Here is a 13,193-nt window from a genome sequence, read left to right as displayed (position 1 = left end):
CAAGCAGGGAGCCGCACGGTGTTTACATCGTGCGGCTCCGCCTCCCGAATGCCGCTATTTGCCGCCTTGCGGCCTAGCGGCTCCTGATTGGCCGCTAGGCCGCAAGGTGGCCAATAGCGGCATTCGGGAGGCGGAGCCGCACGATGTAAACAAACACCGTGCGTCTCCGTGTCCGGCTGGATTCGGGTGTTCGGTTTGTTTTTTTGCCAAGACACTTACCTGGACTACGTCGCGCTGGGACAGGTGAGTATGGTTTCCTTCCACAGCTTCCCAAATCCTCACGTGTGGTGACCATTCTGTGTGGTTGTGTTGGGGTATTGTCTTCCCGTGGTGCCTTTGTCCCTCCGCCCTCTGAATTGCAGGCGAGTGAAGCAGTCAGGTAGCCACCAAGCAGTGCCGAGAGGAGAACAGGAACATCAGGTAACGGTCACACACCTGCACGCAGTCTGACAACATCACACTTGTACACACACTCACACATTGAACACATGTTGTGGGAGAATAAGTAGAAAATATTGGTACTGCTTTCCTAGCACGGCGCCCGTCTCATTGATTGTATGCCTTAAGTTTAAGGTACTTAAGGCATACAATCAACGCGATCGACCCGATTTTTTTTTTTTTATCTCATGGATCTTATGCATCCATGAGATAAAAAATCGTGAGCCCCCAATAACCATTGTTAACGCCACCAGCACTATCAACGCCAACCCGAAGCGTGGCGAGCACAGCGGTACGCGTCCTCCGACCCTTTCATACCCCCACTATCCACGTCGGCGTGGAGTTGATTTTATATAGTGTGGCGAGCCACCGAGCCCGAAGCGTGGCGTACGGATGCGGACTACTTTACATGTATTCCGCGTCCCCTCGCAGGGCTCGCTGCGCTCGCCACACTATATAAAATCAACTCCACGCTGATGTGGATAGTGGGGGTATGAAAAGGTCGGAGGACGCGTACCGCCGCCCCTCTCGGGCTCGCTGCGCTTGCCACGCTTCGGGTTGGCGTCAAAAGTGGGGTGGCGTTAACAATGGGGAGACCATTTCACCCATGAGGGGGGGTTAGCAATTAAAATTGGGGTTTTGGGGGCTTTTTACATTGATTCCAATGTAAAAATCTTGTTGATCGCGTCGGTTGCATCATCTCATGTATCTTATGCCGCACAAACACATAAGATGCATGAGATGCTTGAGATATCAGCCCCACACATACAATCTAGATCGTGGGCGCCGTGCTAGGAAAGCAGTACCAAAATATTTTTTGATAAATGGGCCCCTAGAAGTAATACAACTGGCAGCTGTATTCATCATTGACAAATGTAGTAAAATAACATTGACTTCCTTGTGAAATGTCCCCACAGAAAGAGCTTCAGAATCCGGAAGATGCCTGTGATGACATCATGATGTTAGAAGATGCCCAGCTTATTCCTTATCAAATTGGCGACGTCTTTATAAGTCATTCCCAGGAGGAAACTCAGGAGATGCTGGAAGCTGCAAAGGTTGGTATCTTGTGGAGGAAGAAGTGAACTGTTCATAGTATGCAGAAGCATTTATTCAGTGTCATTATTAATCATCAAAACACATCTAGAGGTCCTTAAGCTTTATGCAGTTCCTGTGTGTATGCATTTCCTTGTGTTGTATGATATCGCCCAGGCATTATGGAGTTTATCTTTCCTGGTTCATTTGTCTTCAAAGAATACTGCATTGTCCTGCTTACCTGCTGCCTGTCACATATACACTAAAGGGTCATGTTATAAATGGTAGACAATGTCTAGGTCGACACATTGACAAAAGGTCGACATGATTTTTTCACTATTTTTGGTGTCTGTCGACATGGACACCGTATAAGTGTGTGACTTCTGCACTTTTCATGCTTCAGGCACACTATTATATTCCCACTCTATATGAAAACTATTCAAGTTCCCAACCCTGCTCTTCACTGGGGTCAGACCGAGACCCGGAGTTTTTCCAGCTTTATAAAACCGGGCATTTTCCCAGGTCGTCAGTAAAAAAAGGGTATTATTCTTTGTATTGGAAGTGTGCTTTACTGCTGACTCGTTCTCAGAGTATGCGTATCTGAATACACCTGTTTTAGTTCTAGTGATAGACCTACATATACCAGCACTGACTGATACATTTAACATGAAGGCTTATCTGAGGAAGGTGTTACCAAGGATAGAGGAAAATAAAAACTGCTCTGACATGATGGTCAATGCCAAAATTCCATTGGCTTCATTTTCCAAAGACTTTTACAATATCAACCGGTGTCTCTAAGAAAGCCATGGTCATAGAAAATACTTACTGGAAAAAAAAAAAACACATGCATCTCTTATTTCTCTTGAAATATTATCGGGGCTATTGGCTATGCCCCTCCTCTCACTTCCTTTCTGTTCTTATTCGCACCCTGACTATTTTTTTCTCACTTCCTAATTTTTTTTTTCAACTTCCCAACCATTCCCATACTTTCCTTATACCATCTTATAAGTTGCATCAATATACGGTAGAAGCAACACAAATGTTTATACTATTTGGAAATGTACTTTATTTTAGGGATAGCCATCGTTGCCATTGCCATCGATGGCAATTCTGCAACTGACCATCGATTAGTGCTAATCTATGCTATGGATGACCATCGATATTTTTACATATCGATGGTCATCCATTGTGTTCGATTGATTGGTCTGTGAGGCAATCAAAACATGGGGGCTGGGCTTCGTGGGTGTCAGGGGCGGAGCTATGCTCCGTGTCCCGGCACTTTGAAAAAAAAAACGGCAAAACATCGTTTTGCTGTACCATCGATGGATGGAAATCATCTGCTTCTCCCCCACCGATGGCTAAAGTATTCGACATCGGCCATGAACCATCGATGATTTTGAATCATCGATGGCCATCCCTGCTTTATTTTCTATGCTTGTGACAGCATTGCATGCCGGCCTTGTTCTCTATTGCATTGTACACAGACTCACACTCTGTTCACCTGGAATTACCAGTTAATAACCATGACAGGGTATTGTCCAATCGCTGTGCCCAATTATCCCCCCACAAATGACATAACTCTCTTGTTGGATAAAATTGGCCACAGCAGCCATCTTTATTTAAACCATACAAATTTAACAATAAACCAAAACATTTCCCACGGAAGGTGGTCCCCGAGGCCCTCAATAAATCTCTCCACACCTCTGAGCACTTCCAGGAGTTGTTACCCCCAGCCGATAGCGATTGGCTCGAGGGCACCAATTGTCAACACCCAGTGCTCATTAATTAATCTCACCCAGGGGAGTCCAGCCCCCTCATGGGGCCCTCCCCGCCGCATAATTAAGCCTCAATGCCACCAACCTCGAGGACCCCCCTCCGCACAGGCCACTGTGACAAAAAGACATCCTATCAATAATTCTTCCTAAAAAACTATAAAATTAGGGAGGGTGGGTGGGAGCTGTTCAGAAAAATCTCCCAGTGACCCCTATTTCCTGCCTGCACTCAGCTTATATACCCTTACTACACCCCGTTAAGCCCCTCCCCCTATGACCCTCTCCTTAGACACCCCTTCTATGACTGTCTAGCTAGTAGCTCCCTCCAAACCCTGTCAGGGGAGCCTACCCCCAGGCTTTTGCCTCCAGTCCGGCTCCTACATGACAGGGTATTGTCCAATCGCTGTGCCCAATTATCCCCCCACAAATGACATAACTCTCTTGTTGGATAAAATTGGCCACAGCAGCCATCTTTATTTAAACCATACAAATTTAACAATAAACCAAAACATTTCCCACGGAAGGTGGTCCCCGAGGCCCTCAATAAATCTCTCCACACCTCTGAGCACTTCCAGGAGTTGTTACCCCCAGCCGATAGCGATTGGCTCGAGGGCACCAATTGTCAACACCCAGTGCTCATTAATTAATCTCACCCAGGGGAGTCCAGCCCCCTCATGGGGCCCTCCCCGCCGCATAATTAAGCCTCAATGCCACCAACCTCGAGGACCCCCCTCCGCCACCAAGCACGGGGTTAAACCCTTGACCCCGGGCGACCCCCCCACATCCGGAACGCTGTTTCTATTCCTTCCTGTAGTCCTAAGGACCACACATCTATCCCTATAGCGTTCAAATGCACACCGTCCCCTCTCCAAAAGGCACCGGTACCAGACTCGAGTTCCCTGTGCCTCACCACCACCGCGCCGTTTCTAGCCATAAAACGCCCAATTGCCCTGTTGACTTTTATCCGTGCCTTATTGATCTTGTCAGCCGACCTTGCATCTCTCCAATAACGGCGCGGCACAATATCCGACCAAACCGTGATCACTTCCGGGAACATTGCCCATAAACGTAAGAAATCAAACTTGATATCCCGTATCAACTCCCTAAATGGTCTGCCCCCAAGATCATTCCCTCCCACATGCAACACTAGTATGTCGGGAGCCCTATCGAGCCGAACAAAACGATGAAATTCCTGCAACCCTCCACTCCATACCATACCGCGCTTCCCCAGCCAGCGAACCACTGCCTCCTCTCTATCCAAACCTAGCTGGCGGCCGTTCGGTCTGACATCAGCCCGCAAAGCTCCCCAAAAGACATATGAATGTCCTAGAATCCAAATCAGGCACGGGGAATGCCCTGAAATAGAAAGAACACCGTCAGCCTCAACAATCACCTAACCGAACATAGGAACGAAAACGAGATGATTCCCACCGCCCAATACGCTTGATTATCTCATCTCCCAAACCCATCCTAGCAGCCTCAGTTGCGGCCCCAATGCGAAAAGAGTGACCCGCGTAGTCCTCCCCCTTGAGGCCCAACGTCCGCAGGACTGCTCTGAACACGCTAGTGAACTGGAACCGAGATAAAAAGGACCCATTCACACGCATCAGCAGAGGATCCCTCTCTCTGCCCACTCTGACTTCCTTAAATACCCGTACCCGAGCCACCGGGCACATTTCCGAGCCCGGCACAGAGAAAAGAACTAACTTCTTCCCCCTCCCTAATTGATCCGTCTTAGACCTCCTCACCACTAGCTCCACCCTATCCACGTATAAATCCACATCCTCTCCTAACAAACCTCCTGGCCTGGAGACGCTTGGACTCACGAGCTCACCAATCCGCAGTGCCCCAAAGAAGGCAAGCGAAAAAGCTGCCCCAAACAACCTTTCCTCAAAGTTGGAACTACAGACCTCTCTTAGCTTACTGCCCATATTCTGCAACAACTGGAAGGACACCGGCCTCCTCTGATCCTGCACTACATGCCCTTTCCTCCAGCCTTTTAAAGCCTGCGCAATCAGGAAATTCTTTGTGACATCAGGCCTCCCACCTGCACGAAACCCAAAAGCTAAGCCTGCCATACAGCGCGTGATCTTTGCCACTGACCAACCAATCTCCTTACAATGGCCTATGTATAACAAGACAGCCAATTCATCATCCTCCTCTCTAAGACCTACTACCTCACGCCATTCTATCCAGCTACGCCATTCCTGGTTGTATGCCGACCATGTATTTGGGGCCAAGGATTCCCTGATGAGCTGATCGACTACCCGTCCAGCAGAGCCCAGAGCCGACTGGGGAACCCGGTCCCCTCCCTGTCCGCCTCTGGCGCCAACTCCCGGAAACGATCCCACTGTGAACGAGATAAAGAATCCGCAATGCCGTTAGAGACACCGGGAACGTGCCTGGCCACAACCCACAAATTCAAAGCCAGACATTCCAATACCAACTGCTGCAAAATAGCAACCACTGGCGGTGAAGATGCCGACAATTGGTTGATAGCCATGACAACCCCTAAATTATCGCAGTAGAAACAAATCTTCCTATCGCGGAACAGTTCACCCCAAACGACAACTGCAACCAGAATAGGAAACAATTCCAGCAATGCTAAGTTTTTTACCAAGCCTCTCTGCACCCAAGACTCCGGCCACTGGCCCACACACCAATGTCCCTGGCAATAAGCCCCAAAACCGCCACTCCCAGCAGCGTCTGTGAAAAGGTCCAACTCTGTGGCCACGCAAGTGTCTGACATCCACAAGGCCCTGCCGTTAAAGGTTTCCAGAAAAGATGCCCACACCCGCAAGTCCCCTTTCAACTCACTGCCTAACCTGACAAAATGATGAGGAAGTACCACCCCTGCTGTTGCTGCTGCCAGCCTCCTGCTGAAAATGCGGCCCATCGGCATAATGCGACACGCAAAATTCAACTTACCCAGCAAGGACTGTAATTCCCTCAATCTAATTTTCTTCACCAGCAACGCCCTCCTAACTTCGGCCTTCAGACCCAACAATTTTTCCTCAGGCAAGCGGCACTCCATATTCACAGTATCAATGACTATACCCAAAAAACTGATCACCGTCGCAGGGCCCTCCGTCTTGCCTGGAGCAAGCGGGACCCCAAAGTCTGCCGACACCCTTTCAACAGTCCTCAACAATAAGTCACATACCCCGGTCCCCCCAGGACCGATACATAAGAAGTCATCTAGGTAATGAATAACTGAACTGCACCCAGAGACATCCTTAACCACCCACTCCAAAAAGGAACTAAAGGCCTCAAAATAAGCACACGACAAGGAGCACCCCATCGGTAAACATCGATCAACAAAAAACTCCCCATCCCAACAACAACCCAACAAACGCAAACTAGTTGGATGAACAGGCAGCAAACGGAATGCCGATTCAATATCCGTCTTTGCCAACATGGCCCCTTTCCCAAACCGCTTCACCCACTGAACAGCCGCGTCAAACGATGTATAAACCACCGAGCATATGTCGGGGTCAATGCCATCATTGACCGACGCCCCTTTTGGGAAGGACAAATGGTGAATAAGCCGAAATTTGTTCGCCTCCTTCTTTGGCACCACCCCCAACGGAGAGACTATCAAATCTGGCCATGGTGCCGCCTTAAACGGTCCCGCCATACGACCCAGCTGCACTTCCTTAAGCAGTTTTTCTTGTACCACTTCAGGATGCTCCCTAGCAGACTTCAAATTCCTCCTAAAACTCCCTGAAACCTGCACATCAGAAGGTATCTTAAAACCTTCCCTAAACCCCTCCTCCAACAAGGAGGCTGTCTGCTGGTCAGGATACCTACGCAGATAACCCAGCATCCTTTCCAGCCGAACCGGTGTCGCCCCCTTTGGAACTACCGTCTCGTGACTTCCCTCTAAAGCATTTATTTGCCCCATGGTTCCCTCCACAGGAGGAGCATTCATGTTTAAATTTGCATTTTGCTCCAAACCGGCATGCCCCATCATTAAAGGCAAAGCAGAGCCCCTTCTGCACGGCCATCCCACTTGTGGTCTCTCTCGGCCCCCCCCCATCCCCACGAAAGGGCTGCCCACTTTTTATGGGGGCCGTTACCTTCAACCATAAAGCAATGTCTTTATGATCCCAACGAATGTTGGGGCGAACCGCCTTCCTCTGCCTGAACTGTTCATCATACCTGAGCCAGGCCAAGCCCCCGTACACCCTATATGCCTCCCCTATCGCATCCATGTAACAAAATAAGCCTGAACAATTGTCAGGTGCCTTCTCCCCAATCACGCTGGCTAAAATAGCAAAGGCTTGTAACCAATTCGCGAATGACCGCGGTATCAGCCGATACCGCCGCCGTTCCTCCTCCTCTTTTTTCTCCTCCTTGCGGGGCCTATCCAGATTAAAACGCTCTAATGGGAGCAGTGAAAATATATCCACGTATTCCCCTTTCCAAATCTTCTCCCTCACCTCCTGCCTCAGGTGTGCCCCCAATGGCCCCTCAAAGCATACATACACCTCCCCTTTTGCAGTGTCACTAAGCCTTCCACTCTCCTCCTGCGTCACCACACTACCTCCTTCAGCCCCAGGCCCACTGCTCCCAAGCACCACACTGCTAACCGGCATCCCGCTGCTAACTGGCACCACACTGCTAACCGTCACCACACTGCTAACCGGCACCCCGCTGCTAACCGGCGCCCCACTGCTAACCGGCACACTACTACTGACTGGCACACTAATGTTAGCTGGTGTGCCCGAATTCTGTGGCGCCCATGCCGCCGCCGGCGACGGCCCCGCCCCCTGCCGCAAACCCACCAACCAATCTGCAAAACCACTCAATAGCTCAGTAAAGCCCCTATTCATCTCCCCTTGGAGGGCTAACCCTCCCCCCCCCTGACTTTGTGCTAAAGCATTAATAGACATAGAGACAGACTCACCAGGCTGCCTGGGGGCTGTGAACCCAGCAGCCGCAGGTCCAGTGTCCTGACGATTCCCAGCCAATGGGGAAGGACCAGGTATCTCTCCATCATCTGCAGACGCTGCCATCTCTCTTCTCCTGTCATCTCGACCCTCAGGTACAGCACCAGCCGGCGCGACCGCGTTGGGGGCGGAGCCAGCTGTGCGTCTCTCGCTCCGTGTACCAGGCCTGCGGTCCGCAGCCTGTACTTCTGCCCCCCTGGCACGACTCACCCCGCGCTGGGCAGCAGCATGCCCCGCATGCCCCGCCGCTCCCGGTCCAGAACCACGCACCGCCGGATCTTCGCGCACGTGGGGGGGATCCCCCCCACGCGGAGGGTTCCGCCTGCATGTAGGATTCCTCCCAGACCTGGTCCTGCGGGCGGAAGGTGCCCGGCCCGCAGCCTGGCCTGGAGGGTCCCTGACGGGGCTCCTTGAACGGCGCTGAACCCTGGGGGACACAGATGGGCTGAAGCGCTCCGGAGGCCTGGACCTCCGAGGCCGTGCGCCCGCTGGAGCAGCCTCCTGCGTTGCTGCTCCCAGTCCCCCCAGCAGACCTGACATCTGCTGCTGCAGCCACTCTGTCCCTCTGGTACCTGCTGCCTCCCTGAGGGCAGCCAGCGCTGCAGATACCTCAGCATCAGCGTTTGGGGAAGCCATGGGAGATGCAGTGCTGCTTAGCCGTTCAGAAAAATCTCCCAGTGACCCCTATTTCCTGCCTGCACTCAGCTTATATACCCTTACTACACCCCGTTAAGCCCCTCCCCCTATGACCCTCTCCTTAGACACCCCTTCTATGACTGTCTAGCTAGTAGCTCCCTCCAAACCCTGTCAGGGGAGCCTACCCCCAGGCTTTTGCCTCCAGTCCGGCTCCTACATTCTACTAAAAGCTGAACTCCTCCTTTGCAGAATGCTTTTATGTCAGATGTGTTTTCTTTTGTTGCTCAGCAGATAAGATACTTTCCATACATTAGATAACTGTACCTACACTGCAGATCTGTTGCATCTAAGGACAGTGTTAAACTGCAAATAAGCTGAACAATATATTACTATGAAGGGGAAGGCTCCATATACACTTTTATGGACACTTCACCATGATGTACTGCCAGAACCTTACATGATGCAGGGTAGAAAAACATTGCACCAAATGTAATAGGGTGGGAGAATCAGAAAAGTGAGAGATTTTGGGAGCGCTTTCCCTCTTGTTTTTAAAGCGGCAATCAATTACATGGCAAAATCCATGTGGTTTATCAGTGTAAATGATTGCTGCTTTAAAAGAAATGGGAAAACCTCTCTCAAACTCTCCCTTTCTGATTCTCACACCCTATTACATTTGGACCATTGTTTCCTATGTATGCTTCGCATAGTTTGGAGCATAAATAAGCACAATTCTGTTGATTTCTCAATTTTATTAACTCATAGTTGTGTACACACTGTACAAGCGATATATCTGTGAACGGTGGCGTCCACAGATATATCGTGTCAGATGTGCAACACAGCCGATGCCCGATTATATCTGAAGATCTAGGGGCATCCTGCTGTTTTTATGGGCGATCCACCGACTGCCCTTACAGCTGCCCGGGAGCTGCTGGTGATTGTCAGCTCAGTGGGCAAGCGCATGCAAATGTATGGAGAACACACTGCCCAATTGTTCTGCAGATTTATCTACCAGTGGTTACCCAGCTCTACACTACTGAATGGTTTATGTGACTATCTTGCTTTTTGGATGTTAACCCCTAATTGTGCTGACTAATGTCCAATCTACAAAGTTGATTGCTTCAATTTCAAATTAATTTTCATGTAACCATTGCAAAGTCTTGTGCTGTCCTGTGACACCAATAATAAAGTGTAAGTTCAGTTGGTCGGATGTCTTCTGTGATTCATGGCATGGGAGCTGGGCACTGTTATACACCTGGAATGAGTAAATGTGTTTTCTTACAGTTTTTATATCACTCTGTGGGGTTTATCTAGTAAGATGGATTTCTATCGAAGATGGATTGTTGCTATGGGCAGCCAATCAGAATTTATTTATTTAGCACCTTTTAGATCTGGAAGATTATGGTATCTGATTGGCTGTCCATAGCAACATCCCATCTTAGTAAATTAAGCGGTGTGTGTTAACATATTGTTCTTTCTTTCTATACCAGAAAGAATTGGAGGAAGAAATAAAATCTTTGCAGTCGAAAGTAGAATCTATACTTCGGGTTCTTGCAGATCTCAAAGTGCATCTTTACGCCAAGTTTGGAAACAATATCAACCTGGAGGCAGATGAGAGCTAAATAAAGTTTTTTTTTTTCTTTTATTTATTCCTCTTTTATTGATCATACACAAAAAAAAAAAGAATAGCTTATCTTCTTGTGTCTGTGGGATTGTATGATTAGTGCTTCTGCCTAAAAGCTTGTTACAGGTTGAGAATCCCTTATCCAATTTATTCCGAAAACTATGCATTCCAGAATTTTTTTTTTTTGCTGAAAACTTACTGGGGATATGTGTAACAGCACTACTGGGGACATGTGTAACAGCACTACTGGGGACATGTGTAACAGCACTACTGGGGACATGATATGAAACTGGCACTAAATATCTGCAAGGAAATGACTGGTTGGTATTCAGTGTCTGAGATTGTACACAAACTTTGTTTCATGATTTGAAACCTTGTTTTATACACACAAATATATTTTATTTGTGCATTTCATGTGTTTGATATGTTTTACAACATAATGCAAGATCATTGAAATATAAAAATATTCTGAAATATAGAAATAATCCTTTATCCAAAATTCTTCTGGTCCCGAGAATTTTGGATAAGGGTTACTCAACCTGTATCTCCAATGTGCTGACATCAAAAGATGAGTTAGTTCTCAGAGACAATCATTCTGAGGATCTGGCCAATCAATCCTTGAAACACCTGTCATAGCAATGATAACAAAGAATGTATCGGCAGGAAGAAACCTACAGATCCTTCTATCCTCTTTTGTGTGTTTTTTATTGTTTTAGATGAAAGCCCTGACAAATAGCCGTATAAAATCTTATTTTAAATTTCATTTAAAAACCCTCACTACACCCTGCTGGGATACTATTAACCCTTTGAGTGCAAACATAGATTATATTTCCTGTATAAGGTAAACCTTACAGGTCATTAGGTACACCCAGCTTTTGCCCCATTTCTTATGGGGGGGGGGGGGTCTGTGGGTGGGAGGGGTTAATTAGCTAGTATAGATAGTGGGGTAGGGGTAAGATGGGATCCAGGTATGTCTGAGTTGGGGATAGGTTACACAGGGTGGGGGTTATGGGAATTAGGAGCTTTGCTTTGGACAGTGTTTTTTTTTTTTTTGATGGTTAGGAATGTTTTTATAATATCCTGTTATCCTTTGATCTAAGGTACCCAAATGGTGCCTTCGATTACCAGCACTCCTAATTCCCTAATATAATGGACAAGTTACCCCTATATCTGCCATATGTACTTATTTACCAACCATGTATATTGTTAGCGACTACTTGGCTGTTGCATACTGTGTAGCTTTTTTTTTTTTTTTTTTTTTACAATACATCCTTTTATATGTTTGACTTTCCCATCATTGCTTTGCACCAGTACCATACAATATGGTTCTTCATTACAGTAGAACCTTAAGGTGCCCATACGCTACTGCAATGTATCACATCGATGTACAACAATTATGGAACAGTAATTAGCCTAGTCTTTCTATATTGGTGACAGGCGCTTCAAAGAGTGATCGGCCCTTATTCTGCAAAGGCAAATTCCTTCTCAAATGGACAAAACCATGTGCACTGCAGGTGGGGCAGATGTAACATGTGCAGAGAGAGTTACATTTGGGTGAGTTATTTTGTTTCTGTGCAGGGAAAATACTGACTGCTTTATTTTTACACTGCAATATAGATCTCACTTTGAAATAAAACCCCACCCAAATCTAATTCACTCTGCACAAGTGACATCTGCCCCCCCCCCCCCCCCCCCCCCTCTGCAGGGCACACAGTTTTGTCCATTTTCGAAGAAATTTGCCTTCACTGCAACGCCTTAATTAAGAACCTGCAGCTGGAAAAGTTCTGTATAGAGGTGCCATTCTCCTGTGTCTTCTTCCTCATTCCTCTGGTACTACAATGACCTTTAACCTGGGTACACAATGACAGACACCTCGCCCATTCAAGTGCACGTCTGTTATACTGTATATTGCAAGCCCATTGGCAATGTGTACCCCCAGGCTGGATGTAGCTCTACAGCTACCTATTGTAGGCAGAACTAAAGTTTTCATTGAGGTCTATTTTTACTGTAACCCTCACAACATTTGCAAAAAAGGTCATGTACATTGTGTCCATCTCACTGTTTTTGATTATTTAGCTATTGGAGAATGAATGGAACATCGTTCCCCTTGCATGAGTGCCATCTAGAGCAAAATAAATGACCTTGTTGATATGCCCGTTATTTTATAATGTCTATTAACTGTATGACCGTACTGGGAGCCCTTGCATTAGATTGTTCATACATGATGATCCGAGGACTCCATATTCTGTCCTGTAGCGTATACAGTATATGAGAAGCATTAGGAATAGTTTACCCATTTTTATTTTTATTGTTTAGTGACATCTAGGGTTATTCATTGTAAGCTATTACCAGTGCACTCGGTATTTACTAACCCAAGTATGAATGGTTGACATATCATCTTAATGAACAACAGGGTCTTGAGGTCCGTACGTACCACACAGTGCGACTTTGGCTATGAACAATTTGACTGTGTACAATTTCCATGGAACTCCCCAGAGGCCATAACCACTGATACGGACTACACCACTGATAATGACATTACACGCTCTGCAATTTTGACTAGGTACGAATTTGTTTATGTACAATTTTGACTAGATTGTACTATAGATTGTACACTTTCTAGTCAAAATTGTCTGTTTTTTTTTTTTCTTGAGATACCGACCGCACTGTATACACACAGTGCGATATGGACTATATAGTCTGTATCAGTAGTTCATATGATGTGATCAGGAAGTAGGGTAC

At 47.3% G+C, this 13,193-nt stretch overlaps 1 protein-coding gene across 1 annotated transcript; it reads left to right on the top strand.

Moving 5' to 3' along the window:
* The first annotated feature begins 1,328 nt into the window (after positions 1 to 1,328).
* LOC146052144 (prefoldin subunit 4-like) lies at positions 1,329 to 10,472 on the top strand. Its single transcript, XM_083167917.1, has 2 exons — positions 1,329 to 1,493; positions 10,318 to 10,472. The coding sequence occupies exons 1-2, from the start codon at positions 1,344 to 1,346 to the stop codon at positions 10,447 to 10,449; spliced, it is 282 nt and encodes a 93-aa protein (XP_083024043.1). The 5' UTR covers positions 1,329 to 1,343; the 3' UTR covers positions 10,450 to 10,472.
* Positions 10,473 to 13,193: the final 2,721 nt, after the last annotated feature.

The sequence above is a fragment of the Crinia signifera genome, unplaced genomic scaffold (assembly GCF_055691185.1).
Source record: "Crinia signifera unplaced genomic scaffold, ASM5569118v1 HAP2_SCAFFOLD_106, whole genome shotgun sequence".
Taxonomy (NCBI): domain Eukaryota; kingdom Metazoa; phylum Chordata; class Amphibia; order Anura; family Myobatrachidae; genus Crinia; species Crinia signifera.
This window is presented reverse-complemented; position numbering and strand designations above follow the sequence as displayed.

Coding starts and splice junctions, on each gene's coding strand:
- LOC146052144 (XM_083167917.1), top strand. CDS start 1,344: ATGTCCCCACAGAAAGAGCTTCAGAATCCGGAAGATGCCTGTGATGAC. Junction 1,494..10,317: donor AGATGCTGGAAGCTGCAAAG/GTTGGTATCTTG, acceptor TTTCTATACCAG/AAAGAATTGGAGGAAGAAAT.